The following is a 21,376-nucleotide window of genomic DNA, read 5'->3' as shown; positions in this document are numbered from 1 at the left end:
GACTGGATGGACCCTTGGACTGATCCAGCATGGCTCTTCTTATTGTCCTATGTTCTTAACACATACATGCTTTAAACTCTTTCTTGGCTATCCCTCTTGCTTGTAAAAACAACTGTGCTCAAAATTTCACAGCAGTCATCCTGGTCACAACAATATTTCTGGAAAGAATACCTCTGTCTGTAGTTTCACTTTTTGAGCTTGGAGCTGGCAAAGAATGCTCTTGTATTCTTCTAACTGGCTCTGAAGAATTGGTATCCTCCTCTCAGTTATCAGCTTCTCCTGAGATCAAAGCAGAATGAGGGGTGGGGGAGAGAATCCGATTGTGAGAAGTGCCATCAGAGATTTGATTACACGTTGGAAATAGAAGAAAAACTGACATAGCGAATTTCCCTCCTGGCCAGCATCAAGGGTTTCCAGCTGGAGAACTACGGAAGCCCCGTTGATTCATCATTCCACTTGATTGGAATGGAAAAATATATCATGGTGAGATGATGAACAGTAAAAGCCCATTCCGATACTTTGATATGCAAACAAGAGATGTGGATGAGATTTCGAAGGGCAGCTCTTTGAAAGTGAAATAGATGAAGGTGAACTCCAAATGAGTGTCATGTTGGACCTGCTTTCAATGGAGACAGACCATGAGCTCATCTACCCTTGTGCTGCCTCCTCCCTGGCTGGCAGCAGCTTCTCAAGGTCCCCAGCACAGGCCTTTCCCAACCCCAGTTACCTGAGATCCTTTAACTGGCAATGCTGGGGATTTATTGATGTACTGATTTGATTTCTACTGCCTTTCCACCAAACAAAACGGTGCTCAGGGTGGCTAACAGTAACAAAAACCAAGATTAAAATAAGCTTAGTTAATGCAATCATAAGAAACCAATTACATTACCATGAATGTGGGTGGGCTTTATTGCAGTAGCAGAACCAGTTAGGCATGTAGTTTGAACCTTGTGATCAGCCCAAATACAAACTGGCCCTTTCGAGTGTTCCTATCTATCATGTGAAAAGCCTCCAAGGGAGTTTTGAATGATCAGTAATGTGCACTTGAAGTTTGCCAAATTTTGCCAGGGCTCTCCTTCCCTGCTACCTTTTTCCACTCCCTCAAGTTAAAAAGAAAAGACTTACCTTGGGGAAGGGTGACAGGATAATGGGGGGGGGGCCTTCCAGAGCACAGGAGAAGCCACACCCACTTCAAATTATAGCCAGCTTAATTTGAACAGGGGCGCTCACATCTTCAAACACACCTGCTTTGAATAATTGCCCCATCCTTGCTAGCAGTTGTTTGGGGATGTTTGTCTTCCAGGAGGTCTACTGGATCGGGTGTCCTAAGGCAGTATAGCAGATGTGCTGCATTTAGGCTGACCAATCACATGGACGGCCACTAGTTTTTTGTGACATTGGTGTTTCCTGCAACAGCATAGACCAGCCTCCCCCAACCTCGAGTCCCTAAATGTTGTTGGACTACAACTCCCATTGTCCCCAACAACATGGCCAATGGTCAGGGGTGCTGGGACCTGTTGAGTAATCCAATAACATCTGGGGACCCAAGGCTGGTGCAGACCCGTGTGTGTGTGTGTGTGCGCGTGTGCGTGCGTGCATGCGTGCGTGTATATATATATATATATATATCTCCCATGCTGAGATATCTGGGACCTGTGATTGGGCCAGGGTTACCAGACACAAGTACACTAGGCCTTTTGCCCTGGCCGTTCCTCAGAACAGACTGATTCATTCTTTCCAGTCACAACTAAACCTGATGACTCATCCAGTTTGGGGTCTTGAGTGAGTGATGTAGCAAATACGTGTCACGTGGCAAGTACAGTTGCAGTGTACGCTACTACCTGTGCATTTAGAAACATAGGTTTCTAAATGCACATGTACTTGCATCAAGATGCCGCTAGAAAAAGTTGCTGTTGCAGCTGCCCTAGGCAGCCTCCATGCGGACAACCATTGTCAATATAATCTTCTCAACATGGTTTTGCTAAAGCTTCATTAACCCATTTGTCTCCTCCCCAACCCACGTGAAAGCTATTTGAAACCTGGATCCTTTGGATTACCATGACTTTGAAATGATTTCTGAAACAAAACTCTTACCTCGCTGGCTCCAGCTGCCATGGTGGACACCAGGGGGGTTGTCTGCATGATCTGTTGCAAAATGCTGACATAGGTCTGTATTTCCATGAGGTTCTGTGGCCACAAGTAAAGTAATTTACATTCCAAGTTATCCCAGCAAAAATCTCAAGTCAAGAAACTGCACGCCTGTGTTCCTACCTCTCTCTCCCCACTCCCTCCTTGCGAAAATTATAGGATAAAGTTTAGATCTGCTGGATGGTCAGACTCCAATATTGACCAGCCAAAACAGTCTACCCACAAATGGAAATGACAAGAGTGAGTTGACAGCAGGATGACAAAACAGGAAGACAGGCAGGGTCAGGGGCCTTGTATCTTTGATGGTTGTGTAGAAAGGGTGTTTGGGGATGCACAGCTTTTCATGAAGCCACAAGAAAAGCTGTACCCACTGAAACAGCATCCTCTGTACAGCTCTTCAGTTGCAGTAATTAGCTGACAGAAGGGATCCGGTATTACCAATACTGAGGCAATTAGTGGCACATTTTACTGGGCATTTGCCTCCCCTCTACTCCAAATTCTGGATAGGGGACCACCTGTCCTGTTTTCCATAACTGTCTCTTTGCTCAGTTTTTTTTAGCTGGGCAGGCTAGGGAGACCACAACATTCTCATTATGACGTTCTATGTTGCATTTGACATTGGCTTTGTTTTGTTTGGAGCAGCACATTTGCAACCCATTTGTGGGGAATTCAAGCTGAGGGAAAGTCCTACACTTGCTAGGTACAGATCCTGAAAAAAAAAAAATGTTGCAGAGCGTAGTGGCTCCTGTTCAGGGTACCAGCTAGCCAGCCAGCCATGCCTTCTTCCACGATGCTTCAATCCAGCCCCCTCACCACCACCTGTTTTTCCCCTACTCCAAGTGTCAGCCAGCATTCCTTGGCCACTGAGCATGCTCAGATGCTCTGAACTTCTGCAAACCTTGTGGTTCTTCTGAGACCGCTTATACTGCCCTCTTGTTCATGGATGGTGCCATTTTGGCTACATGAAGGTTGGCACTCAGATAACTGAGTTTGTTATTAGTAAATATCAGCCTTCCCCATGCTGGTGCCCTCCAAATATTTGGAATTACAACTCCCAGCATTCCTGGTCACTGGAAGGGCTGGCTAGGGCTGATAAGAGTTGAACTCCAAAACATCTGGAGGGTACCTGGTTGGAAAAGGCTATCATATATGATATGGTAAATAAAACTGAAATCCTTTTCACAGGAGTAAATGCCAGTTTTATGAGCTTAAATGTGTAGAACTACTTGCTAGGGTTGAATGTGTGTATCTTGTTGTTGGAAAACATTACGAGCAGCTGGGGGGAGGGCAGAACTAGCTACATCAGAATGGAATAGGAAAGTAACATCCCCAGGGCTTGAGTGTCAGGTAGAAAAGGGGCTCTAGAGTCATTCTGTTCTCATTCACTATTTTGGGTTAGGACCTCTTGGAGTAGGAAAAAAACCTCACCCGGTTATTTGGCTTCCCCTTGAAGAAGAGAGAGAGAGGTTCACCATGGAGGCATTCTGGAAGGGAGTCCTAGGCCTAAAGGACAAAGTTAAGGGTTCTGTGGCACTAGAAGCTAAGAGCAGAAGGTAGATCTGGATCTCCTGGTAGATCTCTGGACGATTAGTAGATTGGCAAGGATTTCTGACTTCCAATTGTTTAACAAGAACAGCAACAAAATGGCTCTCTCTCTCCAACCCCCGCCACCCTACACTGTACTGCTTTAATGAAGACAGTTCAGTGTAAGCAGGAGTGGATCTGCATGTGAAGGGCTGAGGGCTCCATTCAGTTCTGGAACACAAAACAAATTCCTGGCAGCCTGGAGTCTGTCCACTCCTGAGCTAGAGGAAACATTTTATCATCCCTGCTCTTTTGCCCAGCATAGCTTTTAATCTGTGTCTGAAGGAATCCTAAATTTAGGGGAAAGGAACTGGGAGATAGGGTTGGCTTCACCTGCGGAACCCAAGGTCAAGGGCAAACTGTCTCTACTGCCTCCACTCCTGGGTAAATAAGCAAGTTCATCTGACAATGAAAACTCAAAATTAAACAAAGACCCATGGTTAGCTCTCAGCCATTACCTTCTTGTATCTGTCCTTTGTGGCGTTAACATCATCCTGCAAGAACTGTGATTCAATTTGTAATTCCAAATTGCACAGCAAAGCTTCGTCAGCTTCCTATAATAAAAGCAAAAAGTGTCCTTTCTTTTTGTCCTTGTTCCTTGTGTTACTAAAACTAGTTGAGCCACTTCTCCTGAATGGCAATCCTTTATTGTAAACTTAGCTAAGAATGAATGTATTGTGGTATCTGCCATGGCCAGTCTTAAATTGACCGAGACCTTGCAAGTATACATGTTGTTTCTGTTTTGGAACATAGCACTTAGGCCTAGTTTGCAGGCCATGAAGGTGGTTAATAAGCCATGGTGGCTTGTTAACCGCCCCTGTATGTGCTGGCTCTTTTCCCCAATTACCCTCACTGGGCGCGGCTTGTTGTTAAATCCAAACCCAATGAGGGTGGCTTGTTGGGGTGGTTAACAAACCAGCCAGAACCCATGGTCTGTTTTAGGGTTGTTGGGTGGTTTCCTAACCACCCCAACTAGCCATCCTTGCCGGGTTTGGATGACATGAGAAGCTGCAGCCAGGGTTTAAACCCGCAGGCGTGTGATCCACTATGGCTTACGTAAGTGTGAGCCAGGTTTAAAGTAGCAGTCCTGCAGTGCTCCTGCCTACCTTATAGGTCATTTGGATTTTGGGTGTGCATCTGCAAGGAATGGAATTTAAATAACTGCTAGACAACACATACATGTGCAAGAGCCCAGCCTCTCTTGGTGGTGGGACATGCAGAAGGGCCTCCAAACTCCCTATTATTTATTGACCCCAATTATTTGCAGTTGATGCAGAACCAATGCTATTCCAAATATGCTGACTCTAGCTGAACCAAAAGAACCCAGGTTAGCCAGAATGGGTGGTCAAATGTATATGTACCAGCTTTCCGTATTCCTCATTGTGCTTCCACCCAGGCAAACTGGATATATATTTCAGTGGCCTTAATTGAAAGAAGAATGGGAATGATGTTATTATCCATGTTTTGTTGCAAGGAACTAAGACATGGGCTTACTTTGTTACATTGATATCAGAGGGAATGAACCGAGACTTCACAGGATGCACCCAGGGTACACCCAGAGTGGCTTGCTCAGATTTGTACAAGGAGCATGATGTACCTGCAAAACCTAGAACAACTCTAATGGGTTATCAGGATGGTAGCCAATACAAAAATTCAAACTTTAGTCATGCTCCAGCTAACTCAGCTAATCCCATGCAACAAGCATTGGTCCCAGATGTGTTGCCTGCCCTAAATGCTCCATTTCCAATGCTCAGTCAGGAGCATCACATTTCTGGGCTGTAAAACAGTCACATTTCTAGGGAGGGCATGTGATGGAGAGCCGTTCAAAGAGAATTGCTTTTGTGAGATGCCCAACAAACTAATCCAAAGCTCTGCTCTGCTATTCAAAAATGTTGAAGCTTGCTTTTTCTGTTATATTACGGAATGCAGAACTGGTCAGGTCTGCTGATGTACCAGTAATTTTTTTTAAAAAAACCCTAAGCATGGCCTTTTGCTTTGAGCCTAGTTATCTGCACTGTGAGCAAATAAGATGCATTGATGCAGATCTCAACCGGAATGTTCTAAGCCTGTGTTCTGCCATTTGCTCACCGTTTCTGTATTCGCTACAATTTCTTTTTGAGAGGTGATATCAACAGCACAACGGAGCTATCATGAGTCTGTGGACATATTGGGAGCTAGAGGGAGGCATACACCACTGAACAGTGCATATTTTGGTATATAATGAACAAAACAAGACCTTGCCTTTTAAGAAAAAACAACAACAACAACAGTGCACCAGCAGCTTTTGTCTGGCACTCAGTACATAGGCTTTTTCACATGGAGGTTTTATCCTGCTATTGAGATTGCTAACACATGGAGGTTTGCGGGTCCTTTTCATGACGTCATCAACCTCCAGGGCACATCCAGACGTATTTCCTGGTTATTCCATATTAAATAGATTAGGAAATAATGAAGTATTAAAATACATTGGATTGTTGTGCTATTAAAACAGCCACTAGATGGCATTGTTTTGTTGAGTTCTATGGAAGCTTGGAAATTAAAAACTTCCCCTCTCAGCAATCACATGGTTACCATCTGGGAGCCCGCTGTAAATGCAGAAAGGCTCCACAACGGTAGGACTGCAGATTTTTTCTTTAATGAAAAGTCAGCCCAAGATGCTTCCAGCCAGACAGATGGTGTATGACAGCGGTGGGCAACTTGTGACCCTCCAGATGTTTTGGCCTACAATTCCCATCATCCCTCACTACTGGCTATTATGGCTAGGGTTGATGGGAGTTGTAGGCTAAAACATCTGAAGGGCCACAAGTTGCCCACTCCTATCATATGCCATCATCCCAATCCAACAAGAGAAATCTATGTACCGAAGCATACTTCTCCCACAGCTAATTCAGATATAGACGGACATCTGGCAGTGCATGCACATCCACACTACAATACTCATTCAGGATCCATTGATCTAGCTGGAAGCATCTTGCGATGTGGATGAGAAAGCACATTTGCATCTGGGACCAGTGCTCATTTTATGTCATTAGTTGAGCATGGTTAGAATGGGTTTGGGTCCCATGTCCTCCCCCTTTCTCCTTGTTTCTGTATAATATTTTTTCCTCCAGATTGATTCTCAGTCCTAAATGGTAAGCTCAGCAAGTCATTTACCAGCATTCTTTCCTCCAAGCAATAGAAACAAAACCAGAACCTGACAGGTCTGCAGAACTGTTGATTAATGGTCCCTTACATTGTTGAGACTCGATTCCTAAAGTTACTCATTCCACATCCTTCAGGATGATACAGTGCTGGTCAACAGGCTCAGAAAGAAATTTGCCAAACAAAAACACTTTCAGCTTTCCTGAAGACAATCTGTTGCAATCTTGACTCTTTGTCTTCCATGTATTAATATGCCAGTCTAAAGGTGATGGATGCGAGGAAATTATGTCTTGGTGTATTGGCCAATTAAATGGTGACAAATGTCAGAATTTTTAGTGTTGGCAAAATTAACTTCATTCCATTGGAACTGTTAGGTATACACTGAGAAATGTGAGAAGAATTATAAAACACTCCATACACACACATAAAAACCAACATATAATAACACAAATGAGGAGGAGGACCAGGAAATCTCTTGGTAGCATATTGGATACCAGAATGTCTTTGTTGCCATCTTGCACTCCTGTCTACTTAAAATACTTTGGTCAAAAGCAGAAATTATGTGTAGTGCCATTATTATTTGGGGAAGGGGAGAGTTAAAAGTAAAAATAAAAATGCATCCACTGAGGCTGCAATTTGAAGTCAGTTTGAACTGTGGTGTCAGTTGGGATGCTGGACTAGGATCAAATTCTTGCTCAGTCACGAAGCTCTCACTGAGTGACCCTGTTCCGGCCACTTTCTCTGCCTAACTTGCCTCTCACATTCTTTGGTGAGGATAAAATTGTGTGTGATGCCTCTGGTGTGATACAACACCAGAGGTGCTGAGCTTCTGTCTGCCCGGAGATCGAGTTCCAGTGGCGGGTGTCATGGAAGGGAAAGAGGGCAGGACCAATATATCAAAAATACCAGCCTATTTTAGCTGAAAGCTCTCACTGCCGGTCACTAAGCCTTAGGAGAGGCATTGCAGCCTTTTAGAACTGGGGGCTGGGGGAAGCATGCAAAAGCCAGGAAACCACCAAACAGTCAGGGTCAGGGGAAAGGGGGTGAAGGGGATGTGGGCCTGGAAGACCAGACTGGGACCCCAGGCAGGGTGGATTTAGCCCACAAGCAGGAGGTTCTTCACTGCTGGTGTACACCATCCTGAGCTCTTTGGGAGGAGGGCAGGGGAGAGAGAGAGAGAGAGAGAGAGAGAGAGAGAGAGAGAGAGGGAGAGAGAGAGAGAATAAAGTGGAAGACTGGCAGGGGACAAATGAAAGGGAAAACTGGAGACTAAAATTTCAGGCTTGTAATATGATGACTTTGTGTTTCCCTACTTGCCCCTTTAAAGCCTAAAGTGTTACCCCCGCTTACAAGTACTATTCCTCGAGACCCCTTCAGCATACTATGCTAATAGGCTCTCACAGCCCTAAAACTCCCCTGCCCACCCTCCATATATGCATGCCCCTCATAATATCTCTGTACTAAATGAAAAGAATAACAGGGGAAAAACCAACAAGTGTGGCTTTTCCACCATATCCCCTTGTGCTGTTTACTTTCACTGAAAATAGCTCCCAAGCTGCTTCGACTCCACACTGAGGGGAAAAAAAAATACAGCCACCAGTTTTCCACTTCAAACTGCAGCTTCAGCAGTTGCACTGCATAAACGGGGTGGGGGATCTCTTTGTACTTGGCGAGTACAAAGCAAACCCCACGATTGTAACACTGCTAGAAAGTACAACAGAATGGAACACAAATATAAAACTAGACATGAAGGTATATTGGACTGGATCCATACATCAATTATTTCAGTGGGTCTACTTTAAGTTTGATTAAGTCTAGATCCAACCTATTTTATTCCCTTCAAAAAAAGGGAATTTATCATGGAGAGTCCTTAAGCCCAGCCTAATACGGTGTTGCTGCGCTCTTGTCCCATTCTCAGTTCCACTCATCTATTTTATTTATTTAGGGTGCAATCCTATCCAGATAGGCGGCTGCCTCCGAACTCGGAGGCGACCGCCTATCCAAAGCAGGGCAGGAGAAGCACTGAGGGGATCGTTCCCTCTGCTCTTCTCCTGCCCTGCATTTACAGCCAGTCAGCCGATTGCGGCTGACTAGCCGTGGGAGGGCAGAGCGGGGGAGGAGGCTGCTGTATGACACATTGGATGTGTCCTACCGGCATTTCTGCCCTCCCCCCCGGAATGCCCCCCCAGACATGCCCTTTTTTGGCCATTCCACACTCCTCTGCCTCCGAAGTGGTGGGGAGTCAGTTCTCCAGGAACCGACCTTGGAGCATGGGCTCCGAGGTTGGTTCCTGGGAAACAGGATATCCTATGGCTGTCTAGCTGCTGTCTAGCGGCCATAGGATTGCTCCCTCATTTATTTATTTATTTATTTATTTATTTATTTATTGTGATATTTTTGTACCGCTAAATATAATAAAATCTCTCAGCAGTTCACATATAAATATTACAATCACATTTAAAATACAATTGTTAAAAACCCTACATTATAAACAATTACAATAAAAGCAATATGAGCAGCAGTAAAATGGGGCAGCATGATTGATTTAGTTACAGCCCAGGGAAAGCCTGGGTGAACAGGGGTGTTTTCAGGAGGCATTTGAAAGGAGCCTCATTTTCCATTTTCTGTAGGGATGGCTGTTGCACGGGATTCCGGCCCTTTTAGGGCCCATAGGGTTCCCAAACTGCCTTGGCTCCGCTTCCTCTTCCCCCCCCCCCCCCCGAAAGCCAGAAACTTGCCCGGGTTTCCTCCCTCCCAACCCAGAATGTGCACACATTCCAGGTTGGGGGGGACTCCAAGTTGCTGCAGCGGCCACCACAATATCCCCTCTGTCCCTGCCACCAGCAGGGATGGAGGGGATGTGATGGTGGTGGCATAGGAGGCAGCATGGCAGAAGGAGAGGAGAGGATCGCTCCCCTCCTGCCCTTCCTCTATGCCACTGCTGCTGCACTGTTCCCTCCTGTTCTTCCACCACCTGCCGGGGATGGAGGGAACATGGCACTGGCAGCAGTGCAGCAAGAGAACAGGAGGGTAACGCTTCCCCCCTGGTCTTCTGTCACTGCCACCACGTGCAACCATCGTCCCTCTCTCTTTTCCAGGGCCAACTCTGGCAGAGGGTGAGGGACGATGGTTGCACAGTGGCAGCAGCATTGGGAGGGTGAGACTGAGAGGGGAGTGCCATGGGCCATAGGGCTCCCATCCCACCCTCCATCACTGCCACCACCGTGCAAAGGGCGAAAATCTGTCAGCTGGCCCGACTTGGCAAGGGCCAAGTTGAGCCTGCTGCTGGACAGAGTCTGGGGGGCAAGTTGGCAAAAGCTCACTGAGCCTCACCCCACAACCGGATTCCTCTGACATCCCTAATTTTCTGCCTTCCAAACGCTAAAGTGAGAAGGCCCATGTCAGGGTATTGCATGGCGATATTGCATTCAATTCAGAATAATCAGCAAGGCCTCCTCTGATGGTCTTAAAGGTCACCTGGGTATGTATACGGGAAGGCAGTCTGCTAGGTATCCTGTTCTCAAACTGCTTATGGCTTTGTATGACAATAACATAACCTCGTACGCAGCTTGGTGGCCAACAGGCAGCCAGTGCAGTTCTTTTAGCACAGATGTTATGTGAGCAATGCTGCATGTCCCAGTGAGCACCCTAGCTGCTGCATTCTGTACTAGCTGCAGCTTCTGAACCACGCACAAGGGCAGCCCCACATAGAACACGTTGCAGTAGTCTAATCATGAGGTTACCAGTGCATGGATCACAGTGGCTTGGCTATCCCTATCTGGGAATGGCCATAGTTGGCATACCAATTGAAGTTGGTAATGGGCGCTCCAGGCCACTGAGGTCCCCTGGGCCTCCAGTGACAAAGATGGATCCAGGAGCACCCCCAGTGTATGGACCTACTCCTTCAGAGGGAGTGCAACCCCATCCAGAACAGGAAAACAGCCCAATTCCTGGACCTGGGAACTGCCATAGGGTCTCTGTCTTATTGGGATTCAGCTTCAGTTTATTGGCCCTCATCCAACCCATAACTGCTTCCAGGCACCAGTTCAGAACATGCACGGCCCCTCACGATACAGATGTCACAGAGAAATAGAGCTGGGTGTCATCAGCATACTGGTAGCACCTTGCCCCAAATCTAGCACCAACAGCTGACTCCAGAACAGCAAGATCAGAACTAGAATCGTGAATGTTTTCTACATGGATGGCATAAACGTATTTGCTGAATCATCAGCTAGACTCAAAAGATTCATAACAATGATTTAAAAAAAAAAAAAAGCACCACTTCAGCAAAGAGAAAAAGAAGTCGTATGGCCTTGAAAAATGTGTACTTTTCCACATAATGGAAGTTAAAAGTGGAACTTTCCCAGAATGGAAACACTTAGTAGCCACTAATATGTTACTTATAGATAACAGTACTTCCACCCACAAGTATCCGGGGATCAGTCCAATCAGATTGCCTGCTAATGTTCACAATTCTCTTACCAACATCTCTATAGACAGAAACTCATTCAAATACTGAACACTGCAATTATAGTTAGGATAAATTAAAATCAATTAATACCTGGGCAATCCCAGGTGTCGTTTCAGAAGAAATTAAGTAGTCTAATGCTAACTTGGATGAACTTGATAAATGATCATGTTTAGCATGGATCATCCAAATGACCCAGTGGAAAGGTTATGGATGCATCACAAGATCTGAAGGAGGATGAGCAACACATAGGAAGCTGTCTTACACTGACAGTCTCATTGGTCCATCTAGCTCTGTACTGTACACCAGGCATGGGCAACTTGTGGTCCTCCAGATATGTTGGCCTACAACTCCCATCAGCCCTCATTATTGTCTGTGCTGGCTAGGGCTGATAGAAGTTGTAAGTCAAAACCTGGAGGGCCACATGTTGCCCATTCCTGGTCTACACAGACTACCAGATGTTCTCCAGGGTCCCAGATAAGGGTCTGTCAGTCCTACCTGCAGATGCCAGGGACTAAACCTAGGATCTTGTGCATGCAAAGCTTGTGCTTTACCACTGAGCTGTAGTGTGTGTGTGTGTGTGTGTGTGTGTGTATAATTCATTCTGCAAAAATAAAGTATCAAAACTGAGAAACTACTCCAAGACATTGTGCAATTCTCCAAGCAGTGGTCAAGGCTGTGTATGTGTAGATAGATAGAAGATACCCACCACCTTCTCACGCCACACTTTATACATCTGATAAAGTAATATGATACTTACAAAAGCTTACACCACAAACAGTGGGTTTTTGAGGGCCATTGGGCAAGATGCCTTCAATGGGTCCCTTCCCTCAGTGGGGCTACCATCTCACTGCCATTGTCACTAGCTGCTATTCTTCCTCATGCTCTTTCTCACCATTGCTCCCATTTGCTTCCTTGACAATCAGAGAGCCAGTGAGCGAGTAGGCAGGCAGGGGCATCTGCTGCTTCTCCTTCCTTCTCACCACCAACATTGTCTGAACCAAAGACAGCCAGGTGAACAAGCATGTTGCAACTCCAGGGGGCTCTTGCTAGTGTTCCTCAGCTAAGGTGTGGGCCCTTGGCAGATGCCCGACCATGCTGCCCTTGATGCCAGTCCTGACCCCAAAACAAAACAAAACAAAACACACACACAACTCAGCTAGCCTTTAAGATTAGCAGCAGTATTCTCTCTCTCTCTCTCTCTCTCTCTCTCTCTCTCACACACACACACACACACACACCTCTACCTAATGAAATGTTGTGTTCTAACTTCTGTGCCTTAGCTTTTAAAAAGAGAGGTGAACATTTAAAAACAAGGACCATGGATTCCAGAGGCTGGTGCTTTGATAAATAGTTACATCTGATGGCACCACCGTACAGTTGGAAATGGAACCCATGGCAGACATTTTTCACCCCATGTCTGTGCATGTCCTCTTTGTGATTTTGCTTTTATGAAGGTGCTTATAAATAACAAAACATCTTCATGAATTCAAGATCACAAAGAGGACATGCATAGACATGGGGTGAAAAATATCTTCCAAGGGTTGCATTTCCAACTGTATGATGCCATCAGATGTAACTATTTATTGAAGCACCAGCCTCTGGAATCCATTATAAATAAGAGCTGGGTCAACCTTTTGCCACTGATTCAGGCATTTTGAATGCTCAGCCCCTTACTGTGCATTTGCAGGTGGCCCAAAAACAAATGCATTTGGACAATGTTGTTATTTATTCATGGGATCTATGAATGTTCTCTAGCAACTGTTTCCATCTAATGGCTTCTTTGCAAGCTGCCACTGTGGGGATTGCATTAACTGTTTTATGTGTACAATGTGTGACAGGTCAGCCTATGTCAGATAGAAGTGTCTGCTTTCCTGACCAAATTACATCTGCAAGCAAAAGGAATCATTAGTTGCCACAACCACTTGTCCAATGCACAGTTCACTATGTTTTTTTTTTTCCTATCCTGTGTTGTCACCTACAGACTGCCACAACCTGTTACACGTCTGTTTCCTACACTGACACTCCTAGCACATACTTGTGTGGTGGTAGGGGATCAGTGGAGAGGTGGAAAGGGATGGGTCACTGAGTTTCTATGTGCAAATGCCAAGATGGGGGGAGGTATTGAGCTGTCCTTCTCACTGTGGGCTGCTTCCTTCAAAATGGCAGCACTTTGTCAGGAGAGAAATACCAGTCATGCTGCAGATCACCACCTTTACAGGGCCATTTTTTAATCATAAAAATTAAAATATCGAGAATGCTGGTTGATGCAGAACAGCAATGTCACTGGAACAAGTCAGGGCCAGAACAATAATGTGACATGTCCCAACTTTATTCAAATAAGAACTGACATTACTCCTAACATAAAAGGAATAGATCAAAGGACCAATAAAAGACCAGAACTGAGAACAGATAGAAAGGGGACTAATTGTAAACAGACAGGGAGATTCTATTATATGTGGAGATTGCCTAAATGACTAATGTTTGGGGACATTTACAGCAAATGCATATGTGTGTTTACTCATAAGTAAGTTCAATTGGACTTGTTCTCAAATAAGTATACATAGGATTTCAACCTTCATTTTGAAAAAGGTAACAGGATGAGGAAGACTTCATCTACTACAGGGGTAGAAAAACTGGTGAACTCCAGATGTATTTGACTACCATCAGCCCCAATCAGCATGGGCAATGGTCAGCACTTATGGGATTTGTAAGATGGCACCAGGTTGCCTACCACTGATATGTTAAAAATATGGGATTCTATAGTAAGAACCAACTTATTGGCACAGAGAACTCCTTAATCACCTTATACAATTTCTGAAACCAAAATATTGCCACTTATGTACTGAAAATAAAATCTGCCTACAAAAGAAGCATTACCTTGTAGTCAGGGCTTGGCCTGGACCAAATCATACCCCAGGTATGGAGCATCTTCTGCATCCCCTCCATTTGTTCACCTTTTGAATACCATATTTAACACCACAATTCATTCTCTCAGCTGCTGTCTGTACCATCCCACTACGGGAGGAGTGTTCCTCAGAACAGAAGGCCTCTCTTGATTCCAGGGCTGGCCCTACCATTAAGCATAGTGAGGCAGCCACCTCAGGCAGCAGATGCTGGGGGCAGGGAGCAGCAGCAAGGCACTGGAGGACAGAGATGTGTGTGCCCCATGGCCTGCCTTGCACACCCTAAACTAGCCTGCTGAGCTTGGGTGTGGTAAAGGAAGCTGTCCCAAGATTCAGTGTGCAGTCTGGTCAACTTCTGTATGTCAAACTGGGTGGGAGGAATTGCTCGCTTGATCTTTACCTGAGACAGCAAAATGTTTTTGGGCTAGTCCTACTCAACACACACAGCAAAACAGTTAATTTTTTAAAATATATATATATAAATTTAAATTAAAAATAATTATTTTGAAATGATCAAAGTGATTTATTTATTTGTTGCATGTATATCCCACCTTTTCCTCTAAGGAGTCCAAGGCAACCTGCATGAGTCCCCTCCTCTCCATTTTATCCTCATAACAACCCTGTGAGGTAGGTTAGGCTGAGAATCAGTGACTAGCCCAAAGTCACCCAGTGAGCTTCATGGCCATGTGGAGACTAGAACCTGGATCTCCTGAGTCCCAGTCCAACACTCTAATCACTACATCACGCTTGCTCTCTGTTCCGATGGAAAGAAAGAGAGGGGGATAGAATAAAGACAATGGGGAAAAGGAAGGATGGAGAAATGTCAGAGGAATCAATGGCTCTCTGACTCCAAGACAGCCTGAAAACAGCTCAGCTGAGCTATCAGTTTAGCAGTGCAATCCTAGACATGTGTACTCAGAAGAAAGTCCTATTGAGTTCAATGGAGATTATTCCCAGGTAAGTGGGTATAGGATTATAACCTGCGTTACTCCCCTCTTTGCTCTTATCTTGAGAAAAACAGGTTGAAAAGTGCTGTCGAGCAATTACGACAGTGTGAGCTTCATGGCTGAGGCAAAACTGGACCTCACTAGAGCAGAGAATCACATGCAAAGTGCAGGAGGAGGTGGAGGAAGGTTGGGGGAAAAGAAGAGAGTGTACAAAAGCTTTGTCAACCCTAAGGAAAATATTCAAGCCCACAGCTCTAAAATGCCAAGCACGTCCTGTGCTCTTTGAAGCACATTTTGAACTGAAACATCACATTGGACATGACTCTTTTAAAAGTGCAGCATGCATGAGGCTTCCTCCTGTTTAATCTCACAAAAAACATACGTAGATCTTGATTACTCCCATTTTACAGATGCATATAAATTGAGGCTGAGAAAGTGATTTGCCCAGTGCTAGTCAATGACTCCACTTTAAAACTGGGATATGAACCAGCCAGTCATCAAGACCTAGACTGGATGCCAGTGTGTGTGTGTGTGTGTGTGTGTGTGTGTGTGTTGTCTTAAATCAGATCCACCAAAAAAACAAAAAAAGTCTCCCACACAAGAAATGCTAACATATGGGCCTTCTTGAAATACGAAATAGAGAAGAAAACCATCAAAATGTAATTTAAGAAATGATGGTAATTATGTCAAACTGGAGCAGAATTTCTCTTGTGATTTGCTGAAGAGGTGGGAGAAAAACACTCTAAACTAAAGCATCAACAATAGGACAAAAATGAATGCAAAAAGATTAGCTATTAAAAACAGAGCTAGAAGAAAAGAACATTTTTTCCAAAACATAAGAAAGCAAAGAACCCAGTAGGATAAAACAGCTATGTAATGTTAATTTTAGACCTTCCTCTCAAAGGGAAAACCATCTTTTTCAAAGATGTCAACTGCTTTTTCAGGTTCTGTACCATTAATACCTAATCAAGCCAACTCCCTGCCCACCCCCAACACAGATTTAGTTTTCTAGTATGCATGTACATGAAAGCATATTTTAAATTACACTTGAGAAGAATCCATGCACAAAGGTTTCTATGTATCTCTTCTTTGCCATGGAAGGAAACTGGGCTTATGTAAAGTGGCTAGTGCTGGGTTTATGTAAAACGGCTAGGCAATCTAAGTACGTTGTTGCACAGGCTTTGGTTGACCTACAAATTCTACTTACATCAGTTGTTCTATGTAGTCATTCATTCCTATTGAACCTTTGGTCAGCTAATCCAGAACACACCCGTTAAGGGCTTTTCCAGCATGTGTGTGCATGTGTGTGTGTGTGCATGCATATGCACACGCACATACACTTAAACGCATTTTCCATTTTCAAACTGCATTATTTTAGAGCTGGGAAAAGGCCACACCCCAAGCTAGTGTGTCCATTGCAAGAGTGGGAGTGTGGCATGTGATTACACAAGTGTTGGCAGCACCTATTGGATAATGCCCATGACCTCACACTGGACCAGGTCATACAATCAAGCAGCGTACTGAGACTTATTTAAGCCATGGTGGGTTGTGGCATGTGGGAGTAGCCATTTTGAATATTCAAGCCACGACCCCAGCTTATCGTGTCATCTGAACCTGGTGAGGGTGGGTTGTTGGTATAGATAACAAACCACCCAGAACCTGTGGCCTGTTGTAGGGCTGTGGGTGGTTTGTTAACTATGCCAACAATCTACCCTTTGGACAACATGATAAGCCACAGTCGCGGCGTGAATATTCAAAAGTCACCTGACATGGTGGATTGCGGTGACTGCGCAAACCCTGGTCACTGGTAAGCAACACTAGATGAAAGAAACTTGGGGGGGGGGCATATTGCATTTGATATGGTAAACTCACCTTATTAAGCCGTTCAAGAGTAGTTTTCAGCATCTGCTGATACTCACATTCATTTCTATATCTACAAAGAAGAAAAACAAACAAAAATCCAACCACTGATAATAAATTAATAAGAAAAGGACATGGCTCAGACATCTGTTTTCTGTTTCCATGTATAAGTTAATGGCTACATTCAGAAGTAACACCAAACCATGATTTGGCCCTATGTAAACAAGCCTAGCCTCTTGCTGGGCTTGTGCTCTCCCACATTTCTTCTCCTCCTCCAGCATAGCCAAGAGGACGAGTTTCGGATCTTTTGCTTAACAGCAGTTTGCCCAAACTGACAAACTGGAGTTGATATTAATAATGGATTAGTTTAAAACAAGCCAACTTACAATTGTGTTTATGAAACTGGCTTATTTAAAGTAACCATAGTTAGTTTTCATGTTAACTGTAGTTAACATTAGTTACAGATTTCGGTTTGGATGGAGTGGCAAACTGTGGGTAACTAAAAGTGGAAGCAAAAGTTTCCGAACATCTGCTCTTCGCCATGAAAGAGGAGGAGAGGGGAGGGAGAGTGCCTAAACCTGAGAGGAGACTGGGCTCATTCACATAACACTAAACCATAGTTTAGTCCGGTTTATGTCTGAATGTGGCCAATGTGTTCCATATAAATAGCATCATATTCACACTATGGCAGAAACAAATGGAGAAAACCATTCAAAATTAACAAATCCATTCTAATCAATAAGGACACAATCCTATTGGGATAGTTGACAGCCTCCAAAGTTGGAGGCTGCCGAGTATCCTACGCAAGGTGGGCGGAGTATAGGGGGGATCCTTACTTTTGTGGCCAGATGGCTGATTTTGGCTGTCTTGCGGGGCGCATCAGAGCAGGAGGCAGGGAGGCCGCATGGTGCATAGGAAGCTGCGTAAAGTGGCTTCCACGGTCTCCTCCCCTCCCTGTCGCCAGGAACGCCCCCTTTTTGCCTTTTTCGTGCTCCATTTCTGAGCGTGGAGACTGGTGAGAACTGCGCCACCTATGAGGTGGTGGGGAGTGGGGTTTCTGGCAACCACAGTCGGAGTGCTGGCTCCGGCCTCAGTTTATTTATTTATTTATTATTAAATTTATTAATCGCCCATCTGGCTGGTCACCCAGCCACTCTGGGCGATGTACAACGTACAATAAAACAGTTTAAAACAATAAAATTCTACAATAAAAACATTTTCTAAAATACCCTAACCCACCCCAAATGCTTGCCTGAACAACCACGTTTTTAATGCATGGCGGAAGCTCATTAAAGAGGGGGCATGACAGAGTTCCCTAGGGAGGGAGTTCCACAGAGTGGGGGCCACCACAGAAACGGCCCTCTCCCTCGTCCCCACCAGTCTAGCTGTCCTGGCTGATGGGACAGAGAGAAGGCCATCCGAGGCTGATCTTGTTAAGTGGCCTGTCTGGTGCTGCTGGAGGCGCTCCTTAAGATAGGCTGGGCCGGAACCATATAGGGTTTTAAAGGTCAAAACCAACACCTTGAATCTGGCCCGGAAAACAACTGGTAACCAGTGCAACTCCTTCAGCACTGGAGTGATGTGATCTCGCCGGCAGCTGCCTTTAATCAGGCGAGCCGCCGCGTTCTGGACCAGCTGCAGCTTCCGAACCGTCTTCAAGGGTAACCCCACGTAGAGCGCATTACAGTAGTCAAAACGAGAGGAGACCAGGGCATGTACTACCAATGGGAGCAGATGGTCGGGAAGGAAGGGGCGCAGCCGCTGTATCAGATGGAGTTGATACAGCGCTGTCCGGCTCACAGCTGATACCTGAGCCTCCATGGACAGCTGGGAGTCCAAAATGACCCCCAGGCTGCGGACCTGGTCTTTCAAGGGTAGCCGTACCGCATTCAACACCAGGTCAACATCCCCTAGCCTTCTCTTGTCTCCCACGAAAAGTACCTCGGACTTGTCAGGGTTCAGCTTCAGCTTCCTCCCCATCCAGCCACTCACCGTCTCCAGACATTTGGACAGGGATTCTACGGCCAACCTTGGTGAAGATTTGAATGAGAGGTAGAGCTGCGTGTCATCCGCATATTGATGACACCGCACCCCAAACCTCCTGATGATAGCCCCCAGCGGCTTCACATAGATGTTAAATAGCATCGGGGAGAGGATGGAACCCTGTGGCACCCCACAAGTGAGTGGCCACGGGTCCGAAACCTCCTCTCCCAGTGCTACCCTCTGGTACCTGCCAGAGAGGAAGGACCGGAACCACCACAATACGGTGTCTCCAATGCCCAACCCCTCCAGGCGGTCCAGGAGGATACCGTGGTCAACGGTATCAAAAGCCGCTGAGAGGTCGAGGAGAACAAGGAAGGAGCATTCACCCCTATCCAGAGCCCTCCTCATATCATCTACCAAGGCGACCAAGGCCGTTTCTGTCCCATGCCCAAGCCTGAAGCCTGACTGAAATGGGTCTAGATAATCAGTTTCTTCCAAGTGTGCCTTCAACTGCACTGCCACCACCCGCTCAATCACCTTGCCCCAAAATGGCAGATTTGAGACTGGGCGAAAGTTGTTCAGAACTTGGGGATCCAAGGAGGGCTTCTTTAAGAGCGGTCTTATCACTGCCTCCTTGAGGGCTGATGGCATCACTCCCTCCTCAAGGGAGGCGTTCACCACTGCCCTGATCCCCTCACCCAGTCTCCCTCTGCAGCCCATAATGAGCCAAGATGGGCAAGGATCAAGTAAGCAGGTGGTCGGCTGTACAGATGAAAGCACCTTGTCCACTTCATCAGGAGGAAGAAGCTGGAACCGATCCCACAAACTGGTTTGCCACAGGCCGCCTCTTGCTCACTAACTGTATCCACAGCGTGCAGAGTAACACACCTAATCTGATCAATTTTATCTGCAAAGTGCCTTGCCAAGGCCTCACAGGAGGCCTTAGAATGCTCCAGTGGTTCCGGAGCCACAGGACCGACCAGGCTCTGGACCACTTGGAACAGCCTCCTGGGACAGCACTCTGCAGATGCGATGGAGGCAGCATAATATTCCTTTTTTGCTGCCTTCACCACCACGTGATAGGCTGAAGATACAGCTCTAGCCCGTGTCTGATCGTCTTTGGAGCAAGAATTCCGCCACCGGCGCTCTAGCCGTCTCACCTCCTGTTTCAGAGCTCGTAACCGCGGATTGAACCACGGTGCAGTCCGAGCCCTGTTCAGGGGGAGAGGGCGTTTCGGAGCCACCTGATCTAATGCCCCAGTGATTGCGGCATTCCAGCCACCCACCAGGGTCTCAACCGAGTGGCCGTTGGCATGCCCCAGAGAATCCCCAAGCGCGTTCAGGAATCCATTTGGATCCATAAGATGCCTGGGGCGGACCATTTTAATGGGTCCTCCACCCCTGCGGAGGGGTTGTGGAACCGAGAAGTCCAACATCACCAGATAGTGATCTGACCATGACAAGGGTGTGGTGGATATACCCCCAACTTCAAGATCACTCCCCACTTCTCCAGAAACAAACACAAGGTCTAGTGCATGACCGTGCAGTTCCCATGAATCGCAATATCAACACTGTCTAGAGCGCCATGGACTTGCTCTCTAAGTTATTATGATTTTTCATTATTTACAACAATAACAGTAAACAATGACAGAAATGGTGGGGGGGAATAGTTATAACTGAAAGTAGAATGCAAATGTTAACATTTTGAAAAATGGGTATATTGTATTTGGGGGGTGATGTTTCTAATAATTAAATGATGTCCTTCTTGTTACAGTTTGTGTAATGGCTGAGAATCCAGTCTTTGTTTTCAGTGAGATAAGGAGGATGATAAGAACAAGATAAAATAAGATAAAATGGAAAGAAGAGATGGGGGGGATGGTGCAGAAGGGTAAGTCTTTGTGTGTCTTTGTGTGTCAAGAGGCAAGGATTCAGATTATCAGTTCACCAATATTCCTTGTCTAGTGCAATATTGTTGCCCTTAGTCAAAGCACTCCATAAAGGCATTCCAGATTTCACTTAGATTTGTGTAAGGTATTTATTTACATATTTAAAATATGTCCTGCACTCTAGGATGATCAAGAAGAGATCCTGGCCTTCCTCTCTGTGACAACCTTTCAAGTACTTGAAGAGCGCTATCCTATCTCCCCTCAGTCTTCTCTTCTCAAGGCTAAACATGCCCAGTTCTTTCAGTCTCTCCTCATAACCCTAGAGAATTCAAATGTACTTTTATGTCACATTCTCCTTGCAAAGAGAACATAGCATCATGAGCATTGTTGTCTCCATATTTGTATCAGAGATTTGCATCATTTCAAAAGCTAATGTCACCATGACTAGGAGAG

General features: G+C 45.6%; 1 protein-coding gene across 1 annotated transcript in view; it reads right to left on the bottom strand.

The window, feature by feature from the left end:
- Positions 1-21,376, bottom strand: part of BFSP1 (beaded filament structural protein 1) — a 31,501-nt gene that overhangs the window by 9,357 nt on the left and 768 nt on the right. The window contains exons 2-5 of the mRNA XM_084809811.1: positions 17,067-17,127; positions 4,191-4,286; positions 2,095-2,187; positions 172-279 (exon numbers count right to left, since the gene is read on the bottom strand). Coding sequence (XP_084665937.1) covers positions 172-279; positions 2,095-2,187; positions 4,191-4,286; positions 17,067-17,127 — 358 coding nt within the window. The remainder of the gene's footprint in view (positions 1-171; positions 280-2,094; positions 2,188-4,190; positions 4,287-17,066; positions 17,128-21,376) is intronic.

This window comes from Heloderma suspectum, chromosome 1 (assembly GCF_057233095.1).
Source record: "Heloderma suspectum isolate Gila_16-S chromosome 1, 16-S_ref, whole genome shotgun sequence".
In the NCBI taxonomy this organism is placed as follows: Eukaryota; Metazoa; Chordata; class Lepidosauria; order Squamata; family Helodermatidae; genus Heloderma; species Heloderma suspectum.
Note: the sequence above shows the minus strand (reverse complement) of the source record. Positions and strands in the feature narration are given on the sequence as shown.